Source organism: Coregonus lavaretus (assembly GCF_964263955.1).
Source record: "Coregonus lavaretus genome assembly, chromosome: 21".
Classification (NCBI taxonomy): domain Eukaryota; kingdom Metazoa; phylum Chordata; class Actinopteri; order Salmoniformes; family Salmonidae; genus Coregonus; species Coregonus lavaretus.
In genome coordinates this window covers 12654037-12679884 of record NC_140008.1, presented here as the reverse complement: position 1 = coordinate 12679884, position 25848 = coordinate 12654037, and the positions used below count along the sequence as shown (strand labels likewise).

The window sequence follows — 25848 nt, the reverse complement described above, 5'->3', positions numbered from 1 at the left end:
TGGGTTGCTTCGCACCGTGTGTTGGTTACACTAGTCTAAAATCAATCCACAGAGAGCCGACATGGCTAGGTTGTACTATTACATTGGGGTGTGGTGTTGCGCTCCTGGTTCACACCTCCAAGAAGCAATTCGCATACAGTTAAAATGGAAATTGTAAAGAGAAAATGCTTAATTGGGTAGTTGGAAAATTAAAACAGACACTTTAAATTCCACTATGCACATTGCATTTACGATTCTCTGTTTACATTTGGCCTTTTCTGTTTACCATTTACCATTTTTATTTAGAATTTATTTTTACCATTTCCAATTTTAATTTAAGAATTTTAATTTTTCAATTGAATTGTTGCATGAATCATGCGCACTGATACGATAATAAAAATGAATTTATCAATTAAGCATTGCATTTCAAACTGGCACTGATCACCCTGATCACCCTCCTATTTGTAAGTCGCTCTGGATAAGAGCGTCTGCTAAATGACGTAAATGTAAAATGTAATAGTTACATACCAGAACATTGTTTGATACATTCAATCTATGTTACAATTGAATTCAATCTAATTGTGATGTCAATTCAAATGCTTGCATTTTCCCTCAAAATGGTGCGATGGGATGTTGAAGAAACCTTCATTATAATGCAATACTCGCTTTGGACCACCCATACGTAAAAATGTATGCACACATGACTGTAAGTCGCTTTGGATAAACGCGTCTGCTAAATGGCATATTATTATTATTATTCTAACACATTCCACAAGTTAATCTTAGTCTACTGTTGCAAACACAACAATATTCTGCCTTGTATTAGAATGGAAATAATTATTAATATGAACAAATTACTTTTTTTTGTATTGAGGGTTTGGTTAATGACACGTCTACAGACAAAGTTGAAGAGTCACACTTTATTTACAAAATTACTGAGAACCAAACAGTCCAGGGCGAGAAAGCATGAAGGATAATTCCTACAACAGCAGCTAATGGCTCTGGGCTGTAGACTGTAGCACGTCTTGGGTGAATAAGCATACAGTAAAACGTAGTTAGTCTTGTCTGAGCCATGACTTTAGCGTAAGTGTGTGTTGTTGTTGCTGCATTAGGCGTGTGTCCGGTAGTACAGTGGCAGTCTGGGCTCCAAGCAGCAGAATGGGACCGTTTACTTTCTGCGGACTGTTTTACCCTTCTTAGAGCTGAAATATGTCAGAAAGAGAGAGAAACAGAGTAAGACATCCCATAAAGAGACAATCAATGCCCATTTTATCTACAAATAAAGACTTACATTGACTTTAACTTACTAAATTCACTTTAATCTAAATTATTTAACATAAAAGTGAAAACAAATGTGCGAGTTATGCTGTTCCAATGTTAATATAACATTGGTCTAACTGACAATCATCAACCACATCCGATACAATTACATCAGACCACTCAAAACAAATCATGGAGTTTTCATGCTTATCCTTTATGACACACCATGCAGCACTTACCATGGAATGAAAGTGATGGTGGAATGAATGAAAACAAAGGAAATATTCCATGATTCTCTCACTGACCCAGGTGTTCTATACCTCTGTGGCTGTGAAGATTCATGGAGTATTTGCTGTCTTTATAGAGGAAAGCCGTCTCTGTTCACATCCTATGGCTGTCCTTGGTGGCAGTGACACACATGAAAGCTTTGAGACATTAGAACGCTACACTGAGAGAGCAAAGGAACGTTGAAAGCACAATATTTCGTAATTGGCCAGGCATTTTATTGACTGCACAGTGACTTCTAAAATGAACAAATATAAAGTAACCTCCGATTTGATGCTTTCATGTATTTTCTTTGCTTCGGAAGCATTTGACAATATGACAATAACCACAAAATAGAACACATGGACTAAAGGGAACTTTAGTCAATGTGTTCTAAGTTGTGGTTATTGTCATATTGTCAAATGCATAAAATAAAAAAAGGCTCTGGAGAGATCTATCTATGTTACATCACTGCTCAGGAAAGTGATGCACAAGATTTAATAGAAGAATAGTTGAGTACCTCATTCTTTGTTGACACCCAATAAGTCCAGTCGTCTTGAACCTGGGTGTAGGCTTACATCCTCTGAGATTAGGACTGCCAGTATGTATTGTATGTATAAGAGTACTGCTTGTGTTTATGACTTTGTGTCCCAAAAGGGCCCAAGAGTACTGAAGAAGTAATGTCATAGGAAATTCAGAAGGAATGGCTAACTATGTTTGCCTATACAGTAGCAATGTTCTATAGCAAACTTATTACTTTCTTCTGTCAGATAGTGAAGGGAGAGATAAACCCAACAGCATTTCATCTCATTGGTGGATTCTAAACTGTAATGTTTTCAGCCATAAACTTACATGAACTGTCCTGAACAGTTACTGCAGTATTGTCATTCTGATGGAAGTGTATTAGGCCTATGTGACCAGTCTATGGATTGCTTGAGTTAAACGTTCTTTAACCTTTTAACTCTGCATGGTAATCAGATGGAGAAAGTCCATATGTCTGTGTTTATACACCAGATTATCATGCCTGCCGTCTGAATGGGTGTAGGAGGGGAATGTTACTAGCCTGGGTGCCAGTCTGAATGGGTGTAGGAGGGGAATGTTACTAGCCTGGGTGCCAGTCTGAATGGGTGTAGGAGGGGAATGTTACTAGCCTGGGTGCCAGTCTGAATGGGTGTAGGAGGGGAATGTTACTAGCCTGGGTGCCAGTCTGAATGTGTGTAGGAGGGGAATGTTACTAGCCTGGGTGCCATTCTGAATGGGTGTAGGAGGGGAATGTTACTAGCCTGGGTGCCAGTCTGAATGGGTGTAGGAGGGGAATGTTACTAGCCTGGGTGCCAGTCTGAATGGGTGTAGGAGGGGAATGTTACTAGCCTGGGTGCCAGTCTGAATGGGTGTAGGAGGGGAATGTTACTAGCCTGGGTGCCAGTCTGAATGGGTGTAGGAGGGGAATGTTACTAGCCTGGGTGCCAGTCTGAATGGGTGTAGGAGGGGGATGTTACTAGCCTGGGTGCCAGTCTGTTTCTTCTCTCTAGCCAACTCCTTATGGAATTGTTTGGTTTGACAATGACAGCAATGGTTGGCAACGGCAAGAGCACAAACAGATCTGGGACCAGGCTAGAATGATATAGGTGTGGAAGCTATATTACTTATTGTTTATGTAACTCATCACTGTGGTCCCTGAGAGTAACGACCTGGAAATTACACATTCAACAGCACATTTAACAGGAGACAGACAGACTGACAGACAGACTGAGGCTTTACCTTGAGACTAAGGAGCCCAATGCTCTCCTTTCTGTGGACTGAATGTCCTGTGGCCAGGGGTTGCCTGCTGTGTGTGGCAGTATGGGGAACCAAGACGGGACATACACCTAGCCTATCACGCCCTTTTGCTGAGTCCTTGGAGACTGCTGCTGTGTGAGAACATTGATATTTTGTGTTAGGTTTCTTATTAATGTTTTATTATTTTTGTATTATTTTTGTGTTTACCATAAGAGGGGGAAGAAAATATTTTGTATTAATAAAAGAGGACTATGAGAGATTGTGAATAGTTAGGCTAACTGTCTGTGAGCTGTGTATGTGTCAGTATTAACTCCCCAACTGCCAATTATAGAGAGTTCAGGAGACGAGGACATGTTGGAGACAATTGGCTATAGTTAGCAAGTTTCTGTCACTTCTTTCAGTGGGAATGAACTCCAGATAGAATAACTTACCTGTGGAAACACACCATTTCTAAAGACTTGATTAGTGAATTGGCTTTTAGGACATAAATTCTCTGTAACTCAATGATTGAGCGTCAGTCTGGTGTCCTATTCTATAGACAGCACCTTTATGTCTCTCTGCAACTCTTTTAAAAATGACATGGTGGTGTCAGTATACCATGTGTTATATCCTGTCTATAACAGAGAATGTTCTCTTCAACCTGAATGAGTGAGATATAATCAATACTTATTAAGATTTCATTTTGTGTTTCCATGGTGTCTTTTATCGTCTCCTCGATCGAACCTTTGAACCTTTGGTCTGTTTCCGTCGCCTCCTGTGTGAAGTTTCACATGCAACATTCTCACAAAAGTTTCAGGCCATGCACTGCAGTGGGCCAGGAGAGCCCCCTGAGCTGTGACAACGGTCCAGCTCTACTTACAATTTACTCAGCTCCTCCACTCTCTTACGCAGGGTTGTGACCTGGAGGAGATATCAAAGCAGAGCTGAGTTCATATCTGAGAGGCCGTGACTGAGGCCACCAAGTGGATGGACACACTCAGGGGCCCAATGTCACCCCTGATTTTACTCAGGTAAGACTTGGAATTTTCCAGGGTATCTTACGATTACAATATCTAACAGGGTGTCTTACATTAGCAATGTCTGTAAAAACCTATACTCTTAGAAAAAAGGGTTCCAAAAGGGTGCTTCAGCTGTCACCATAGGAGAACCCGTTTTGGTTCTAGGTACTGTAGAACCCTTTTTGGTTTCAGGTAAAACCCTTTTGGGTTCCATGTAGAACCCTCTGTGGAAAGGGTTCTACATGGAACCGAAAAGGTTAGACTTGGAACCAAAAGTAGTTCTTCAAAGGGTTCTCCTATGGGACAGCCGAAGAACCCTTTTAGGTTCTAGATAGTATCTTTTTTTCTAAGAGTGTATTGTGACTGAGCTAGACCTTTTATACGGTCATGGCTAATACCAGTACCATCCATACTGCCACAGTGTAATGCGTCATGTCCAGATGTATATGTTCTAAGAACAGAGCCAGTCATACTATCAGCTCAGCTCTTGAGTAGACTTAACATAAACAGCCCATAATTCTTTCAGATGTGCATTGACCTGTGTGTATTTAGGATCAATGGGATAATGTACAGTACATTTCTATTTTCGTTAACCAGGACATCAGATACATACCTCATACTTCTGCCTCTTCAGCCTCTCCATGTGATCAAACTTCTCAGACTCCAGCGTCTTCATCCATTCATGCAGCTCCTTTGCCTTCTCCCTAGAGCAGAGCAAGCAGGATGACTTGGTGAGTTAATGTACAAACTCTCTGAGGAGATTCCATATTCATATTGTGGTTGAATACTTGATTGTGTTAGGCTGAAGGGTGTTCTTAGAGTGTGCATTCATTTCAGATAACGGGACAGTTGCAAAAGTTTTTGTAGGCTGTAGGCCCATTTCGCCTCACCAAAACAACACACAAAGCCCAAGTCTGTTACTTGAACTGGGAATTTCCCAGTCTCTTACTTCAGTTTCTCTTCATTCAGATGGTCGATGTTCAGGACCTTGCGTCTGCCTGTAAGGATCTTCTTCTTCTTTTCTCTCTCAGTTTCCTTCTTCCCACCTCTCTTTGAGTCAGCCTGTTACAAATGAATGGTAGTGGTTACGAGAAGCAAGTCCATCGATCGGACATGTACACACATAACCCATCGCTCTTTTGTGAATTACATGTTATATAATAGATATTTCATAAATTCATCATGTATGGTTCTGTGAAGACCGGTTGGTCACTGGTCACCTTCTGCAGATGGCTGCTGTAGTTGGAGCCCATGCTGGACAGGGCAGACTTCTTCTTCGCATCCTCATCAGCCTTCTTCTTGGCATCTGCCTCCTCCCTCTTCAGCCTCTCCTCCTGTGTCAGAGATCACAGCACAACGTCAGTATGTGTGTTGTAAGGACATGTCCCATGTTGACAGAACGCTGATAGTTGAGGACAGCCCAGAGGGGTCGGTAGTGATACCGGCGGAGGACACTAACCTCACGTCTCGCCGCACGCTCCTTCTCCTTCTCGCTACGGATCCTGTTCTGCTCGGCCCTCTCAGCCCTACGCTTCTCCTGCAGACACACACACAGACACACATGGTTGGTTGTTATACCTTTGGCCACCAGTGGGCACTGCAACGTCTTATCGTTTTGTCATGGTCGTATTCACTAGGAACTAAACGTACACAAACAGGGATGGACTACCTGAACTTGTCCAAAAAGAAAATATGCAGAGTGATGTCATTTACTCATATGTGTATGCAGAGTGATGTCATATACTCATTCTCACTCACAATTCTTTCTTTGAGGGCGATGAGCTCCTCCTCCTCCTTCTTTCTGTGCTCAAAGTGCGCATCGATCAGGCCCTGCAGCTCAACAAGATCCTTGTTCTGACGTTTCTTCTGAATGTCCTGTAAGGTTGGGAAATAGAGCCACGTGTTAAGTACATGAAGAGTTTAAAGACGCAATATGTAACGTTTTTAGGCGACCTGACCAAATCCACATAGAAATGCATGTTATAGATCTGTCATTCTCATTGAAAGCAAGTCTAAGAAGCGGTAGATATGGTCTATGTGCACTATTACTATGCTTCCCGTTCTTAAGTTTCGTTTTTTACTTTCGTTTCTGTACACCAGTTTCAAACAGCTGAAAATACACTATATTAAGTGTGGAAAATATATTTCACAGCAGTTTAGATGGTACAATGATTCTTTAGACCAGGATTTCCCAAACTCGATCCTGGGGCCCACCCTGGGTGCACGTTTAGTTTTTAGCCCTAGCAAAATCATGGCATGGGGTTGTCCAATTGCAGATATGTATTTATTTAAAATCTATCACTTGATGGTTTCATTTCAGAGACACATAATCATGTTTTATTGTCAAATGCTATATATGCGCCTCACTGTCAGAGAAATAAGTAGTACTGCTAGGTTTTACACAGTCAAATGTAACAAATTACTACATTTTGTATAAAGAAATGTACAAATTATACATTTGTCACATCAATATTCGATTTTTTAAAAAGATAATAATTCAATACAGTAATATGAGATCTGTATATAAAACATTTACATTTGACATTTTAGTCATTTAGCAGATGCTCTTATACAGAGCGACTTACAGTAAGTGCATTCATCTAAAGATAGCTACGTGAGACAACCACATTTCAGTCAAATATATAGGATACGAACATTCCATTCCAGCTAAACAATAGATATATAGCGATTTGCATAAAAACACATTTTCATACACATCTAAATCTGAGAACAGTAATATTTTACATACACATGAAGGTATCCATAAGCAATCATTTTCTATGAGAAAAACAAAAACAAATGTGAAAAGGTGGTGGATATAGCGTTTTGGAAAAAATATATTGTCAACTCTGACATTAGTCCTGGTATTTATGCAGCCAGCTGTCTCCAGATGGTCATGACGTATGAAGGGCTATAGCTACTTACATCAAAGTCCACTTTCTCGCCATCAGGAATCTTTGGTGCCCTGAGAAGTGTCAATATAAAAATACAGTGAATCTATGAAAAATGTAAATAATAAAAATAAAGAATGTTTCTATTTACGAATGTAATAAAAATGTAATAATGTAATTTATTAAATATTTTATAATATGTAAAAATGTTAGGGGTAATGCAACATTGTAAGAGAGCAGAGAACTGAAAGGGAATTTCAAAATCTTTTTTTTTTTGGTGGTGGTGTTTCTGTTGTTTTTGTTTACTGCCACTAGTTTGTTTTCTGTTGCTTATGTTATGTTTTATGTAATCTTGTTTCTTGTTTGTATTCAAATATATGTACATATTTACAATTTGAAATAATCTTGACCTAAAACAAGAAAAATTAAATAATAAGAAGAAGATATATCTAATATATACTGTATATATATATATATATATATATATATATATATATATATATATATATATATATATATATATATATATATATATATACTACCAGTCAAAGGTTTGGACACACCTACTCATTCAAGGGTTTTTCTTTATTTTTACTATTTTTTACATTGTAGGATAATAGTGAAGACTTCAAAACTATGAAATAACACATATGGAATCATGTAGTAACCAAAAAAGTGTTAAACAAATCAAAATATATTTTATATTTGAGATTCTTCAAATAATCACCCTTTGCCTTGATGACAGCTTTGCACACTATTGGCATTCTCTCAACCAGCTTCATGATGTAGTCAACTGGAATGCATTTTAATTAACAGGTGTGCCTTCTTGAAAGTTAATTTGTAGAATTTATTTCCTTCTTAATGCGTTTGAGCCAATCAGTTGTGAGTTATGATGAAACTGTCTCTTACTAGGACCGCCACAGGAATGGAAGACCCAGAGTTACCTCTGCTGCAGAGGATAAGTTCATTAGAGTTACCAGCCTCAGAAATTGCAGCCCAAATAAATGCTTCACAGAGTTCAAGTAACAGACACATCTCAACATCAACTGTTCAGAGGAGACTGTGTGAATCAGGCCTTCATGGTCGAATTGCTGCAAAGAAATCACTACTAAAGGACACCAATAAGAAGATGATACTTGCTTGGGCCAAGAAACACGAGCAATGGACATTAGACCCGTGGAAATTTGTCCTTTGGTCTGGAGTCCAAATTGGACATTTTTGGTTCCAACCGCCGCGTCTTTGTGAGATGCGGTGTGGGTGAACGGATTATCTCTGCATGTGTAGTTCCCACCGTAAAGCATGGAGGAGGAGGTGTTATGGTGTGGGGGTGCTTTGCTGGTGACACTGTCTGTGATTTAGAATTCAAGGCACACTTAACCATCATGGCTACCACAGCATTCTGCAGCGATACGCCATCTCATCTGGTTTGGGCTTAGTGGGACTATCATTTGTTTTTCAACAGGACAATGACCCAACACACCTCCAGGCTGTGTAAGGGCTATTTGACCAAGAAGGAGAGTGATGAAATGCTGCATTAGATGACCTAGCCTCCACAATCCCCCGACCTCAACCCAATTGAGATGGTTTGGGATGAGTCGGACCGCAGAGTGAAGGAAAAGCAGCCAACAAGACTGTTGGAAAAGCATTCCAGGTGAAGCTGGTTGAGAGAATGCCAAGATTATGCAAAGCTGTCATCAAGGCAAAGGGTGGCTATTTGAAGAATCTCAAATACAAAATTGATTTAGATTTGTTTAACACTTTCTTGGTTACTACAGGATTCCATATGTGTTATTTAATTGTTTAGATGTCTTCACTATTTTTCTACAACGTAGAAAATAGTATAAATAAAGAAAAACCCTTGAATGAGTAGGTGTGTCCAAACTTTTGACTGGTACTGTATATATATATATATATATATATACCAGTCATACACATATTTGGTGTGCTAGGCCTATATAAAATAAGACAGCTGAACGTTTTGACTACCACAGCTAAGAATATAGTTTTTTTCAATGAGAGATTGAAATGGAATTGGAAATAGGAATGTAGTCTTTCTATGTAGTAATCATATATATAGATAGAAATGTGTACAATGAAATGAGGGGTTACATGAAAGATGACTTACTTGAACTGTGGCCTTTGGGCTGTATATTATATTAAGAAATGAAGAGGACAAGTACATGTTATTGGGTTAGAAATGCACACATCATCATAATGCACACATCAGCAAATGAGTCATTCTCAGGCAAAAAAATATTCAGGCATTACTTGGATGACTATTTGGTTGTTTTTACATTAAATGGAAAATAATGGATCTGCAGTTAGATATTCCTAATTTTAGCCTGGCTTTTAATTAGAGGTGGTCAATGTTCATTAGTGATTAGAAAATCAAAAGAAAAATAACCACAAACAGACAGAAATCTAAATCTCACAAATTGACTTAACATAAACAACTTTGCACACACAGTTGGAGAATGTAAACATGTTTTAAATGTGCAGGATTTAATTCTAAAGTGTGGTCTTATTTTAAGATAAGGAAAGTCCACTTGTACAGTATATTTAAGGACAATATTAAACTGAAAATATTACTCCTTAAAGACAGGCAAAGTGTTTTACTTTAAAATATAAATGTCATAACTGTGTAGTGTTTATGGCTTGACCCCCACACCATTTCCACAAGCAAGACAACACAGATTTCATTGTTAGAAAATGGACTTTGAAGTTATCGAGTTGTACCATGCTAATATTGAGTGGGCATAGCAGGGAGGGTTGAACAGTGGGGTCAGTACGGGGTTAAGCAAATGTTAGCATTTCATATTCTTTCATCCTCCCCCCCCCCCCTCCCCAAACTATACCATTTATAAATTGATTAGATGATCTGATGTACAGATTTTTTAAATCCTAGCAGTTCTTAATTTTCATTTAGTTTAGAGTCGACCAATTCCGCAGTGCTCCTTGATCTGACAGACAGCCATGACAGAGCAAACATTCCCTCAATACAGTGAGACCTCAGACCTGGGACATGGACAATATAAAGGCAGTCCTGTGTACCGACCAGAGTGAAACAGATAATTCATCTTTAATCAACGTACCTTCCTCTTCAATGACCTCTACATGCAGCAAGCAAAATGAACAGCGTTAGCAACGGCAATAAGGGCTGACTAATGAGACTATAGGCTGCATACTGTAAAATAGTCTACCTAAGCTTGAGCATTTGCGTCGTCTCTCTTTCATATTTGAAATGTAAATTATACTTTGTCAGGCTAAGCACTAGGAATTACCTTTGCTTAACACATCAACAGTTTGTGGAAGAACAGTTATGGATTTGTAAATGTATCTCACACAATAGCACCTCAAAGTATCATTCAGTTAACAAGTGCCTGTCACAACAAACAAATGTTTAGAGTGCATGTATAATCAGGATTATGCCTTTTCAGGCTCATAGTAGAAGCACAGGGGTATTTTTGCTCCTGTTAGAGAAATGGGCATAAACACTGATGATGAATTACATCAGGTATCAAAAGTTTAAAATGTGACATTTTGCACATCCAACCAATTGCCATATATTTAATTAATCAGCAATGGTGTGACTGCCTCTTTGAATACATAACATAAATGTATTATTACTATTTTTAAATATTTGTAACATTAGGGATCATAGCATAGGGTTAGAAGTCTAATGCATCTATAGCTATGAGGAAGCAGTTTGCACTAGGCCTAAAAGCAGGAAGAAGGGAACAGGGCATATTTATTTACACATTCTAAATGGGAACATACAACTAATAACATACAACTAATAACATACAACTAATAACATACAACTAATAACATTGCATAATACATCCATTGTGTTGGTCAGCTATGAAGGGAAGGTACTACATTCTAGTAAACGTAGAACAGGAAAGTACACTGGGGCTCTGTCCCATTATCCACACTAACATTCCACTTAGAATGAAGTATGCCCCAAGGTTTTGAGGGTAAGCTACTATGGACATTGGAACACAGCCCTAGCTATTCTTGTCTTAGGTCTGTCTGTCTGTTTGTCTGTCTGGCTGTAACAGGTGGAGCTGACTGCTGCATCTAAAAGGATGATAGAATACCCCATGCCAACATACCTTCCTCATCTGCCTCTGCCTCTGGCTCTGGCTCTGGGGCTGCCTCAGGCTCTGGCTCTGCCTCTGGCTCTGCCTCTGCCTCTGGCTCTGCCTCTGCCTCTGCCTCTGCCTCTGGCTCTGGCTCTGGCTCTGGGGCTGCCTCAGGCTCTGGCTCTGCCTCTGGGTCTGCCTATGCCTCTGGCTCTGGCTCTGGCTCTGCCTCTGGCTCTGCCTCTGGGTCTGGCTCTGCCTTTGGCTCTGTGGCTGCCTCAGACTCTGCCTATGCCTCTGGCTCTGGCTCTGCCTCTGGGGCTGCCTCAGGCTCTGCCTCTGGCTCTGGGGCCACTTCTACCTCTTCCTCTATCACTTCTTCTTCAACTACCTCTTCAACTACATCTTCAACTACCTCTTCAACTACTTCCTCTGCTACGGCTACACAGCATGCATTGAGTAACCAGGGAGAGGAAGGGGGATGGATAGGTTAATGAATGGAAGCACGAGAAAGAGGGTGTGTTCTTTAGAGAAAGAGGAGAGTAGTTAATGGTCGTGACCACCAGGTGACGCTGCATGATGCAGAGACAAAAGCAAGAAGGAGAAAGAGTTAAGTTGTCAATGACTAGATCTTAGGTAGCCTAGCGGTTAGAGCATTGGGCCAGTAACTGAAAGGTCGCTGGTTCGAATACCCGAGCTGACAAGGTGAAAAATCTCTCGATGTGCCCTTAAGAAAGGCACTTAACCCTAATTTGCTCCAGTGGTGCTGTACTACTATGGCTGATCCTGTAAAACGACAAATTTCAATTCAACAATAAAAACATCATCTTATGAACAGGGACCTGATGAAGTGAGGTGTTTAAATGAAGAAGTAGCATTAATCTGAGTAAGTGAGGTGTTTGAATGAAGAGGTAGCATTAATCTGATGAAGTGAGGTGTTTAAATGAAGAGGTAGCATTAATCTGAGGAAGTGAGGTGTTTGAATGAAGAGGTAGCATTAGCCTGAGGAAGTGAGGTGTTTGAATGAAGAGGTAGCATTAGCGTTATCCAACGTGCTACAAGCTACATGAAGATCCAAAGAGTTGAATGCACATTCTCAAACACACTGAAGATCAAGAGCGAAACAATGACATATTAGTATAGATGACATGACCGTCTTCATAGTCTGAGCGTCATTGTTTTTTTACCTTCTCCCTCGCCTCCACGGAGAGTTTTGTTTTTTTTGGAGAAAGAAAGCAGTAAAACAATAGTATTACCAAAAGAACCCGGCTGTACCCAATATATCAGTTTATAATATTTAGTTTATGTAATATACTGAAAATATGGGTACAGTAGGGATCCATTGTATGCGTACACAATACAGTCCTCCATAGCTAATGAAATGGTACCAAGTTCACAAACTTTTGAGCAGACAAAACATTTCAAGGCCTGGTAGTATAATAGGCTTGATTTATCTCCCTCCATAATGAGGAGATACATTATGTATTTTAAATCAGAAAGAATATGGACAGACTAGGAGGACAGTATTACTGGAAAAGGTCTACAGAGTTGCAGGGACCTGTTGCTAACAGACTAGTAGATGTATGTGGTCTGACATTTAGAAAATAATTTAAAGGTATGCTTTAAATCATTTGAATGTTTGATTTATATGCTTAATTTAGTTCATGGCCTGTTATCAACATTGGCTCCTGAAACCATTAATCAGTAAGTCATGAATAAGGGCTCTATTCAATCTATCGCGGAAGTTCAGCTTTACAGATTGAAAAGAGCCCTAAATCATGGCTTTCTCCACATTCAGTGTCAGAAACAAAGTCAATGTATGCTGTTGTGCTGTAGAGGGCAGTATTGAACACAACTTGAATTCCAAGGAGGCAAGCCAAGTTTGTCCATTGCATTGAACTATTCTACATAGAGGACTGAAATCAGTTAGGCATTGGTTCAAAAACATACAGAATGATTCAGCATGCGATTGAACAATTGCCGATTTAAAATGACTATGATAATGAAAAGATACAATAATGATACCTAGCAATAATAAAGTAAGAATGTTACTTACCTTCACTGTGAAAGGATAGAAAAAGATATTGCACGTTTAGTCAGGCAGTCAAAACAACATGATGCATGGGAAATCTGGATGAGGTAATCGTGAGGATGAAAACAAATGTTACCAATACTTACACTTCCTCTGTGTCAGACATGTTGACAGTGGACTTTGCAGCTGAGGTACAAGGGAAGAAAGAGAGACACTTTCACTCAAGACGCCAAGGAGGCCACGCTCAAGTCACTAGCAGTATTTATAGCATGAGGCTATGGTCCCAGGCTCTAAAATGTCTTCTCCCATTACCAGAACCCAACCCTAATTGAATAACATTTCGCCTACATTTTTTAATAAACTGTGTTACAGGACAAATGTGCAGTATTTATAAAGGGAAATGGTTTTGAATCACCACCTTTTTATAACTGTTTTATAAATAGTGTTAGGAAATGGGAAAAGACTGAAATTCAACACACCCACAATTTTGCTTCTCAGACGATAAATGGGAAGACCCCCATACAAATATTGATGGCCTTTTTTTGTATTTATAAAGGGAAATGGTTTTGAATCACCACCTTTTTATAACTGTTTTATAAATAGTGTTAGGAAATGGGAAAAGACTGAAATTCAACACACTCACAATTTTGCTTCTCAGACGATAAATGGGAAGACCCCCATACAAATATTGATGACCTTTTTTTCTATACCCCCACCCACCCCCCCACCCACCCTCCTTCCTCCCCTCCCTCCTTCCTCCCCTCCCTCCCTCTCTCCTCCCTCCTTCCTCCCCTCCCTCCCTCTCTCCTCCCCCTCCCTCTCTCCTCCCCCTCCCTCCCACTCTCCTCTCCTCCCCTCCCTCCTTCCTCCACTCCCTCTCTCCTCCCCTCCCTCCTTCCTCCCCTCCCTCCCTCCTCCCCTCCCTCCCTCCTTCCTTCCCTGGCTGGGAGTCATGTTGCATGAGACCACAGGTCAATGTAAAGATCTGTGGCCCTCAAATTAACTTAATCTCTTGGTCAAATTCCATGTCTCAACATAGGTGCTAGGAAATGCCTATCTTTAGAAACATGATGACCTAGCTCTTTATCAACATTTTAAAGGCATTCTGTGACTTCTAGGCCAATTTTAGTAGGCCATTGGTTACCTGGGCACACTGGTTGAATCAACGTTGTTTCCACGTCATTTCAATGAAATTACATTGAACCAACGTAGAATAGACGTTGAATTGACGTCTGTGCCCAGTGGGCTTTTGCTTCTGATTACGGTTTTGTTTTGCAACTTATTGTTTGTTATCTTTTCAGACAATGTATCATCATCTGATGAAAAATCCCCAAAGTATCAATTTCGAATTGATTAGCGTACATTGCAAGGATGTTTGCATTAGCCTTTGCATTTGTAAACCATACTCCTATAACTGTTAAGGCCACCCTGGAGGCCTCCTCGCACATCATAACTATTCCCAAACAGACAGCTGCAAATGTCTCTGAGAAACATGTCCAGGATCCGGTTTCCAAAGCACAGATCAGGTTCTTTCTCTTGGAATAGTATCAATAATTCCCATTTAATTTCCTTATGCGGGCTTCTCCCTCACATAGGCATTTCAGGCACTTTCCTCTGATTCCATGATGCCATATGAACTTCTTATAGATGAAAAACAAAAATGGGGGTAAAGCGGAATAATGAAAGTACATGAAACTGTTTGATAACGTAAAAGACGGAAAGTCAAAGGTTGTTTCTTGAAGTCCCAATCCTATTCTGATAGCTATGCATTTCTGGCTTGATTTCACAAATCAGGCTATAGTTCAATGGGTACTGTAACAGTAGTAGTGTCTATGTGTTTATCCTAAGTATGGAAGGTTTAATGTACCACCATGTTCTCCTAGTTCATGGGGCTCCTGGATATCATAAACTATCAAATGTCACACCTTTCTCTCTATGAGACTGTCTCCGTCTTTGCTGCGATATACACTCAAGCAAACATATCTATTCACCAGATGTCTGTCCAGCTATCTGTTAACCATCTCACAAAAAAACTGTATAGTGCTAGCAATACTGTTCCCAACCCTAACATTGAGGTAGCTTTGAGTATATCTTTAGATCCCTCATCTTAGCCTTGACTGTTACTTAAACCGTTGGATCAGCTCCACAACATAGCTACAAGTCTTAGAGGGCCATTTGTAAAGCCCAGGCTTACGATAGCCAGTTGGAGCCAGGCCTCACCCCCAAGACACTTTTACCGCTTAAGTCACTTTTACCGTTTAATCCATCAACAGCTACCAGCACATAGCAGATACAACAACAACATACTTTCACACCTATACTAGCATTTCATGACACAAAACATTGACACTCGTCTCAAGTCATTCTACATGTCCAGCGGATTTAAAGAATTATGTTCTATTCAATGTAGCCTACCGTAACTCAAAATGCCAAAGCAAAAAGAGACACCCACGCTCTACTGATCAAGTCAAGATAGAAGCTTTTGTAGAAACCTGTATGTTCCCTTCACCTGTCCCTATCCCCCTGGTTGGGTCCTTCTCACCCTTGACCTCAACAACAAGGAGCAGCCGACTGTTTTAAAGCCTGAGTGTTTTAACACAGTGGCAGTGGTTTTGCACGTGTGGATTCAGCTGTTCTTGAAAGGAGACAGCTAGGGGGGCCCTGAGCTCTTAACATTGCACTTGATCTTAATCTTTCCATCTCTCTCTCACTCTCTCCTTCTCTTGTTCTACTCACTCACTCTTTCTTTCTTCCTTCCAAACCCTCTCACTCTCTCTCTCTCTCTCTCTCTCTCTCTCTCTCTCTCTCTCTCTCTCTCTCTCTCTCTCTCTTACCTCAGAAAAGCGTAAAGAAGAAGTGAGCTCCCTGGTGGCCGAGACTGGCTGTAAGGTTCTGCAGAATTACCACCCTGATTATGTCCTTCTGTTATAGTGACACTTGATCCACGGGGGGTCCCTATTGGCCAAGGAGGCGTAAGAGGCGAGGCTGCAGGGGGGATGTCTCGACGTCTTAGACCCGGCACTCAATAAGGAGATGGAAGGATTGTGGGGTAGGGAGGGAGGTCTTAAGTTGGGAGAGGGACAGCAAAGATACCCCTGTTGCTATATTTGCCGTCATGTTAGGCAAGCAAAATTAACCTAAAAGTGAGACAAGACAGGAACGTCAGTGAGGCAATCAGATGGCTTTTCCACAGAACTGGGAGCTCAGATAGATACATAAACATAATATATGTCAATGGCCCGGGCAAAGGAGAACAGGATCTGTGGACAGTCTGTTTAACTGTTACTGTACTCGACCCTTGACATTATTAGCTGAATCAACTATCAAGGTCTTCAGCAGTTTTAAAATAGTATTTGGACTGACCAGTGGGTCTAATTCAACTTCATAAACAGGCTATGATGGGAAGATATGTGTGGCGGTGTACATTTCTTGTATTGGTGTGAATTAGATTCTCACCAGGGCAAGAACTACCTGTCATGCTGAGAATGTTTCTAATTTGCTAGCTTCACACGCGCCTTACAGAATTGCAAAATTATGAATTTTCCTCATCTCCTGTGTCATGGGTGCTTGATTGGATCTTTTTTCTACTCTACCCAGCAGCTTTGATTGGCAAACAATTTGATCAGAATTGGTAGAGCTAAACTTCCTGAGCTGGTTGAGATGGCTCATGCTTTCCTGCAGGGGGCGTCACTCTGAAAGAGTATTTTTCAGAGAGGAGCATCTGGTCGCGGTAACGAGGGGTGATGATATCGAAAGTGCAGTGGCCACCCCCTGCCTGGCTGACGGTCGCAGCTAGAGTGCTGTCACGACGGAGCACATTCTGAGCAAAGGGCTCAGGTTATATTTTTGGACTGCCATGGAGACTGGCCCTTCCATTTGTAGGAAGGGGGTACAGTTGCGCTCAACATGAGCCTCCCGCTCTGACAATCCGGGCTGGGACAAGCAGGCAGCAGCCGATCCCCAAGCAGCAGTCACACAGGTAAACAAACTGCAGTTACGATTTTATACTTTTCGACAGCTCGTAGTAATGTGTTTATGCTATTGACAGGAGGTGGGGGGGAGGGGGGGGGGGGGGGGGGGGGGGGGGGGGTGCGTCATCAAATTGGGAAATGGGGCTTAGAGACGGGTATGCGCACTGTTACATGTGTTTTTAATATATTCAGGGTGTTGCGTTCCCGGTATCAAAACTGGATCGAGATATGATAATGCTTAAAATAATAATGGCTTGTGTTCTGATACTCCTGCAAGTATATGTTAACCTATGAACTTATGAAAACACAGGGCGTTAGCATGTTTACTGTTGAAAAACAATCATCAAATTGGGAAATGGGGCTTAGAGACGGGTATGCGCACTGTTACATGTGTTTTTAATATATTCAGGGTGTTGCGTTCCCGGTATCAAAACTGGATCGAGATATGATAATGCTTAAAATAATAATGGCTTGTGTTCTGATACTCCTGCAAGTATATGTTAACCTATGAACTTATGAAAACACAGGGCGTTAGCATGTTTACTGTTGAAAAACAATCATCAAATTGGGAAATGGGGCTTAGAGACGGGTATGCGCACTGTTACATGTGTTTTTAATAAATTCAGGGTGTTGCGTTCCCGGTATCAAAACTGGATCGAGATATGATAATGCTTAAAATAATAATGGCTTGTGTTCTGATACTCCTGCAAGTATATATTAACCTATGAACTTATGAAAACACAGGGTGTTAGCATGTTTACTGTTGAAAAACAAGTTTGTACAAAGTGTTTTAAGTTGAATGTTTTTTTTGTTTTTTTTTCTCATTGTAAGGGGTCTCCCCTGTCGGGAGTGTGTTAGTCAACGGTAAGAAGCATTACCTGGTAAGCTCAATTATGTTATATATTTTTTAATCTTTACTGATCATGTGATTAGCTCATAAACTAACTGCTTGTGCATGTTTTTTTAGGGGTTGGGGGAGGGAGAAGGTGGACACCCAAAAGCCATTGTGTGATGCATGGTTTTATTGCTAGGTTATTAATACCCTTTCCTCTTTTGAACTTGCATCTTGGAGGTGCTCCAAATGCCTAACCTACAAGAGCCTTAAAAGGATGACCTCCTCTCATGTAGCAGGTCCAGTCTCTCTTACTGTAGCAGAGTGGTCCCTTTAAAGCATGATCAGTGGTGGCCTGCATTTGAGTTTGACTGGTAGAGGCCTAAAACATACAAACCTACATTGAAAAACAATTTAAGTGAAAAGGGATTATGTGAAAACCATTTAAGTGAAAGACAGAATGCTGTGAGAGAACTATAATATCCTGATTTGTAGACCTATCACATTCCCTTTGAATCTAAATACAACTATCAAGGTTTAAACTTTAAAAGGTTTACAGCCATCAAGGTTTAAATAGATATGAGTCAAAATCTTCCAATTCTATAATGTGTTTACTGTGCATAAAAAAAAAAAAATCACATCACCATGACCGTGTGATGACGTAGTGACGTCATTGGGGTCAAATGCTCAACATTCACTTTCACTCTCAGTTAATGCTTGAACCTGTAGGTTGCAGGCCAAGTGTGTCTGCCAGTCAGACCTCAAAGCAACAGTATCTAACTGCACTGTAGTTTAAACGTTTGAAAAATTGGATCTGTATAGGTAATTTAATCCCTGCTCATGTTCAGTATACCCACAGGCACAAGTGTCAGATCTTCACACATTACTCTACCTCGTTGTTATGTGTAGTACAGTGATTGGTGATATGCATAAACTGCACCTCAGGTACCTTCTTGTCAGTGATTTACTGTCACCGTGATGCACCCTGCCTGTACAGGACAGAACCAAGCCTTATAGAAGGGAGCAGGTGATTGGCTGCCCTCCTCTCTGCTCTCAGCCTAAAATTAGGCCAAGGAACCTTCCAGTATCAGCTGTGAGGTCTTAATAGTGTTACATTTGACTGCCCTCCTTCGCTTTCCACTTCACTTCGTCTCTAAGTTTGCTCCTTTGTCCGCTGCAAATAGCGTTTGTCGGGCTGCGTAAAATTTACAAATAAAAACGCTACTAACAAAAACAAACGTTATTGTATACAATACTTTATTTCATGTCAGAGAAAAAATGAAGGTTTAATAACAAGAAAAGCAGAAATGACAATAATGGGTCTTTTAAGATGAAAATGTCACATTGGTAACATAAAAAGGGTGGAGGAAAACTCCAGTGTGTAGCACTGAAAACAGAATCATGGTTAAATGGCAGGATGAAATGTTAGTTTGTGTGAGATAAAGTGTTATTCATACAACAGACACAAGCAATGTTCTGTAACCAGGTGATTCAGTTACCGCAAAACAATTTGGCATTTCGAAGCAGTATTTTATGAATACACAAAAGAAGACATGAATCGCTTAAAAGCTTAGAGAATATGCAGCACCCAGTGAAGCCTAGTGTTTAAAGGCCCAGTGGAGTCAAAAAAAACGATTTTCCTGTGTTTTATACTGTATATATTTCCACACTATGAGGTTGGAATAATACTGTGAAAATTATGATAATGCCCTTTTAGTGTAAGAACGGTTTGAAAGGACCGTCTGAAATTTCAGCCTGTTTTGGTGGGATGGAGTTTTGGTCTGCCTGGTGTCATTACCATGTGGTAAATTAGTTAATAGACCAATAAGAAAGAGTTCCAAACCTCTCTGCCAATAACAGCTGTTTTCAGTTTTCCCCTCCCCACTCGGACCACTACCAGGCAGTCCTAGCTAAATTCTTGCTTGAGAAATTACTCTTTGCTAAGAAGCATTTTTTTTTCTTTTTGACCATTTTAATTGACAACAATCACAGTCAGGTACTTAATTGTTACCAGAAATTATTTGATATTGATATAAAAACAGCCGCATTGGGCCTTTAACACCATATTCAGAAGATGTTTGGATAATCTCTGGGCTCAAATAACAGCCAGAAGAAAAATAAAATATAAACATGACAAATAACGGGCTCGGTGATCAAACTTCCCAAACCAGAACATTTTACAAGAGTTACCATTTCAAATTCCAAACTTAGGTTTTGGTTTTATGTTACTTTCTGCATAATTTCCAACATACATGTACAGTACATGTAAATGCATTCACCTAAAACTTTTCAATGGCATAAAATGAAAAAATATATAAAGTAAAAGTAAGTAAAAAAACATATTCATATATACATAAACATATGTGAAAGATACTTTTGACAAGTAAGCAAATATATGTCTGAAGATTAAATTGAATTGGGGAGTTCTCATTGCTTTGTTCAAAGTGAGTACATAGAACAAAGCAACAACTAACCATTTAAGAAGTTCTCAAAAGTTACCTACTGAAGGTGGTAGGAAAGGTATAAACTGTGAATTATATTGTTTTCATAACAAGTGCTACTGCAGGATATCACCACAGGGTTTGCTGACAAGGTGACCGAAGTTGTTGAAGTCCATACCATCTTGAATAGAAAGTCTTTGCCACCAACATTTGTATTTCAATATTCACCATGGCATAGGTCTGAAAAAGAAAGAAAAAGTAGTCAAATGTGTTTGTTTACCAATGATGTATTGATGATGTTCTTGATGGTCAATGAATAGTTCAGCCACTGATCTATACCATGGGCCGAGATGGGGGTGGAGAGCAGCTGTAAGGAGAAGTTGAATTGATTGAACACTGCCCCTCTTCCTTTAAAACAATAGGCTACAGTATCATTGATAACCAAATAAATATGCCTCACACTGTCCTGTATTTCTTTCAGGGGGTTAAACTGCTCATGGCTGCCAGTTATAGCAATGTCAATGAACCAGGCCTGCTTTTCCAGCAGTACCCTCCAGCTCTACTGCCCAAGCCTGGCAAGGAAAATGCTAGACTCCAGAAACTACTCAAGAAAACGGAGAAAAAAATCACGAAAAAAGCAGCCCCTGAGAACGCAAAAACACCTGTCCCTTTCCGCTCAAGCCTCTCCCCTGTGAATGAAGCAAGCCCTGACTTGGAGCACAGTGACCACTCAACCCCTCCCAAAACCCCAGAGGCACCCTTCTACACACAGCACCCCAGATTTGCTGTCAGGCCAGTCTATCGGCATGTTGCATCCCCTTACCCGCAGCAACGAGGAGCCACTTTTGGTGGAACCGCAAGTTTCTCCCCACAGCTGTATGCTGCTCCAGCCCCCACCTTCCCCCAGTATGTGGCCCCACTCTACACATTTACTCCAACACCCGTTCCAGACGTTCCAGGGCCAACCTTGCATGCATTGGCACCCAAAACGCCTGTGCAAACTTCCTCTGTGCCTGACGTGACAACGACAGCTGTTGCTCAAATTGCTCCTCCAATCACTGCTCCAGTTACTCATCCACTCACTGCTCCAGTTGCTCCTGTCACTCCTGCTGCTACACAACCTACTCTGCGAATAGCCCCAGTAGTAATACACCACAAAAGTCCAAGTCCACGTTTTAAAGCTACCGAAGCTACACTAAAAGCACCCAAACCGATGTTTGATGTCCCTCAAATTAGGGTCTATACTGCATCTATGTCCCCTCTCCATGATTATACTGGATCAAAGACATCTACTGCAGACGCATTACCTCTGAGTAAAACAACAACATCAGAAATCAGAAGAGCTACAACACCAACAGCTGAAATCAAAAGGAGTGCAACACCTACATCCGGGGTAAAAAGAGGTTTAACACCGACACCTGAACTCCAAAGGAGTACAACGCCTACATCTGAAGTGAAAAGAGCTAAAACACCAACTCGCGATTTTCTAACACCAAGAACTCCTTTAGGTCGCCCTAAGACACCCTCAAATCATGTCTCCCGTGCCAAAACACCTGTTTTTGAAATATCAAGAACCAACCCACTTTTATTCACTGTCTCACCCATTACTACAGAGGCACAGAGATCTAAAACACCAACACCTGGTTCTAATGCTGCCAATCAATCTTTGTCAAAATCACCTTCAACTAGTCAAGGTACAAGAACTCTAAATGGGGAAGTGACGTCGAAAGAGACTCCCACAGCTAAATCACCCCCTCAGAACATTTCAAAACCAGAGGCTCCTCGACATGAAACTCCAATAGTTGAGTCTGCCAGACCAAAGACCCCTACAGATCTATTAGGCTATCAAAGGCCCAAGACTCCAACAAGTGTTGCACCCTCATTTGGGTACCAAAGGCCCAAGACTCCAACAGATGTCACACCAAAATCTGGTGCACTCTCATATGCGTACCAAAGACCCAAGACTCCAACAATTGTCACACTAAAGCCTACAGCACCCTCAGATGGGTCCCAAAGACCCAAGACGCCAACAAAAGAAACATCAAAACCTACAGCACCCTCAGATGGGTATCCAATGCCCAAGACTCCCTCAAATGAAGGGCATAAACCTATGACTCCAACAATTGAGTATCAAAGACCACAACCACCAGCAGGGTATCAAAGACCAAAGAGCACCACAGCTGGGGTATCATCCATAGGATTTCAAAGGCCCAAGACACCAACATATGTGGCCCCTAAACCAATCCATACATATTATGGGTTGACTCCTGCTGCATATGTTGCCCATGGTGGAATCCAAAGTCTTTCACCTTTATTCGGCATATCCAGGTCTAAGACGCCAACTCTAGAGGAATCTAAAACCCCAACACAAGAGTTAGAAGCATCTAAAGCACCTACCCAAAAGTTCTCTAAAAAGCCTACCCAAGAGTTACTTGTAAAATCACATCCTTTGCACGATGTGTCAAACCAGGAAGCATCCTCCAAAGAGCTGGAAAAAACTATTTCAAGTGAGGCCACAGTATCCACGACTCCAGTAGTTAAGCTTCCGCTTCCAACCATTGTTGTTACACAAGCTGAAGAGGTCTCAGAACCAAGAGTATCCACAGCTGTGACCAGCAAAATGCCAACTCCTGTTCCTGAAATGCCAAAGGTTAAAACTGTGGCCAACACAAGACCATGGGCTAAATCTCCAACACCTGAGGCTAAGAAACCAGAGGTTAAAACCCCAGTGAAGACACCAACATATGGAGTTTCCCCAAAACCCAAGACACCCACCCCAGAAACCCAACGTCCTGTGCCTGCTGCTGCAAACAAAGATGCCAGCAAGACAATACCTCCTGTCTCAAAAACAGAATCTCCTGTGGCTAAAGCCAGTGTGGCGCAACAAAAAGAGTTGAATGAATCAACAGATCCGAAAACGCCAACCAAAGCAACCTCTGAGGCTAAACCAGTAGGGACAAAGCCGACCACTTCTTCTCCACTTGCAAAGACCTCAGCTCCTGAGAAGCTTGTGTCGCCGGCTAAACCAAAGGATAACCAGGAAGCCAACCCTGAAAAGGCGGTATCAGCTCCAACCACACCATCGACAGAGAAGAAGGAAGAGAGGAAAGACTCTTTCCCAGCAGCTGAACCTCTTCTTAAAGTGATCCAAAAGCCAAAGGGCATGATGAAGTCTAAACTCAGTGGTTGGTCACGGCTCAAGCAGCACATGGTGGTGGAAGAAGAACCACCTATGTTCCCAGAATCAGATCCTAAGAAAGAAATCGCCAAGGGGACTGAGCAGGATGGAGGTGAAGCAAAAAATGATGAAAAGGTGTCATTTAAAGACATGGTGGCCGCGGTAACGGCTGACGATCCTCCCAAGGCAGTGAAGAAGTGGGATTCTCTTCTCTTCGATATGTTCTCCACTAAAGAGAAGATTATGCAGGTGATTGAAGCCAGCAAAAGTGAGGAGGAGAGAAAAGAGCAGCCAAAGGATGCAGTGAAAGAAATCCCATCCTTTGCCCATCGTCTGCCTGTTCTCCTTTTCAGCCCAAAGTTTGATGCCAAAAGGCTAAGAGAGGCTGCGTCAAGGCCACTTACTAAAATTTCGACTGTGTTTGAGATGGGTCTCATAGGGCGTAAACATAAAGATGAGGAACCAAAAGACTTTAACAGAACAGCTAGAGGGTTCACTTGTCCTTAAACCATGTCTCTTTGGACTGGTAAAGATGAAACTGAGAAGAACATTGTTGTTAAATGTTTTATGTTCACTGGTGTAGAAATGGTAGTCATAATGTACAGGTCCCATGTAATAGTCTCTGCTTGACACAGGATACAATATTTAAGACAGTCTCATAGAGAATGTGGTCTTAACTTTATACTTGATAAATGCACCATGTTGCATTTTGAGCACTGATTGTTTTGTCGTCTGACTACGTTATGCATTTGTCTGAATGTCCCTTTCTCTGATAATATGAAAATATTACCTTGACAATCAGAGGAAAATGAAAAATATATTGTTGTCTTAAAGGAATTTAGACATCTCGTGAGATTAAAATGTACAAAGATTAAGTAAATCTCAGAGTTGATTTTTTGTCCACTGTTGAACCCTGAGAGGAGAATGAGTTGCTTTTTCAGAAGGGGTCCTGAGACTGTAGTGCAATGTACTTACTTAGGTACACCACCTACTGAAAACCATCAACTCTCAGTTATAGTACTCAGTTATGTGTCTTGAAATCGCAGATGAGTGTATAGTCTATAGACTGTACAGTATATTGATGCAGGTTTTGGGTATCCGAAGGAACTTGGGCATTTAGAGTAATGTTTCCAAAGAAGGATGAAAAAAAGAGGAGAGGATGAAAGTAGGAGTGTATATTTCCCAAAATGGTGCTATTTACTTAAGTCTTTCAAATAGACTTTAGATATTCAGGTGATACTTTTTCTTAGAACGTTTGAGTAGACTGCAGACGATTACCAGCTTTGCCTTCTTCCCTTTTAGGACTACAGGTCAGTGAGAGTGTTATTTGAGAAATAGGGTTTCTAACTCCTGTGGGGGACATGTCAGCTCTATGAAGGATGTGTTTAACTGTTGGCGTGAGTGGATAAGAGGTCATGGGGGGAGGGGTTGTGGGATATGGAGGCCAGTGACGACAGACGCTAAGACAAATGTATCCTAACTTGTGATCCACAAATCTCCCATTGACACCAATGCAGGATTAACGTGAAAGTAAAATAGACTGAAATATCATGTTTCACACACACAGTTTTCAAGTAGACAGCTTTCAAACGAGGGGCCCGGAAGGGTCAAGAGCTGAGAGTGACATTTGACTTTGAGGTTCTGTAGGTTCGTCAGCTTGTTATTGGTGCTTTACGTTTTTCTTTCATGCATGTCTATATTAAAAAGATTAAGAATATTGCCTGTTATTGACAGAGTGATGTCCAACTGCTTTGGAATCTGAGATTTTTCTGCATAAGTTTACAGTAAATGTTATTTTCTATATATTTTTGATAAAACAGAAAATAAAAAAGAGCTTGAATAGAAAAAATGCTTATGTTGTATGACATAGAAAGTTCATTTTGAGCTACAGAATTAAATAGAGAGAATTCATTCTGTAGTGAAGATAATGGGCAGATCAAGGGCTTTTGTTGTTTGATACAAGTCATGTTATTTAATTGTAGCTGGTATTTTGTAGATTGAATTGTTTTATTTTTATCCGCAGGACCAGCAGAATAAAAAGGTGTTTTTTGCCTAAGAAAATACGAGTTATTATTGGACTATTATGGTATTTACACTAATGTTTTAAAATGTATAATTATTGTCTAGACCCAGTCATC

General features: G+C 40.7%; 3 protein-coding genes across 3 annotated transcripts in view; 1 reads left to right on the top strand and 2 right to left on the bottom strand.

Annotated features, from left to right (window-relative positions):
• Positions 1-1147: 1147 nt before the first annotated feature.
• Positions 1148-13454, bottom strand: LOC311148765 (troponin T, fast skeletal muscle isoforms-like; the record flags this gene model as incomplete). The annotated part of the gene is made up of 12 exons (XM_084185730.1): positions 1148-1181; positions 4142-4182; positions 4894-4984; positions 5230-5342; positions 5501-5614; positions 5740-5817; positions 6039-6155; positions 7206-7245; positions 11283-11449; positions 11552-11697; positions 13313-13317; positions 13435-13454. 12 exons carry the CDS (start codon positions 13452-13454, stop codon positions 1148-1150), a joined length of 966 nt encoding a protein of 321 aa, XP_084041856.1.
• Positions 13455-17138: 3684 nt separating this feature from the next.
• Positions 17139-25835, top strand: LOC311149289 (uncharacterized protein). The gene is made up of 3 exons (XM_084186417.1): positions 17139-17267; positions 18091-18140; positions 21014-25835. The coding sequence occupies exon 3, from the start codon at positions 21029-21031 to the stop codon at positions 24215-24217; it is 3189 nt and encodes a 1062-aa protein (XP_084042543.1). The 5' UTR covers positions 17139-17267; positions 18091-18140; positions 21014-21028; the 3' UTR covers positions 24218-25835.
• LOC311149290 (uncharacterized protein) overlaps positions 19328-25848 on the bottom strand; it is a 46600-nt gene continuing 40079 nt past the window's right edge. Inside the window, exon 13 of the mRNA XM_084186418.1 lies at positions 19328-20772. Within this exon, the coding sequence (XP_084042544.1) occupies positions 20750-20772 (23 nt within the window). The 3' untranslated portion in view covers positions 19328-20749. The remainder of the gene's footprint in view (positions 20773-25848) is intronic.

Bases quoted from the DNA above. Each gene is read 5' to 3' on its own strand.
- LOC311149289 (XM_084186417.1), top strand. From the start codon at position 21,029: ATGGCTGCCAGTTATAGCAATGTCAATGAACCAGGCCTGCTTTTCCAG.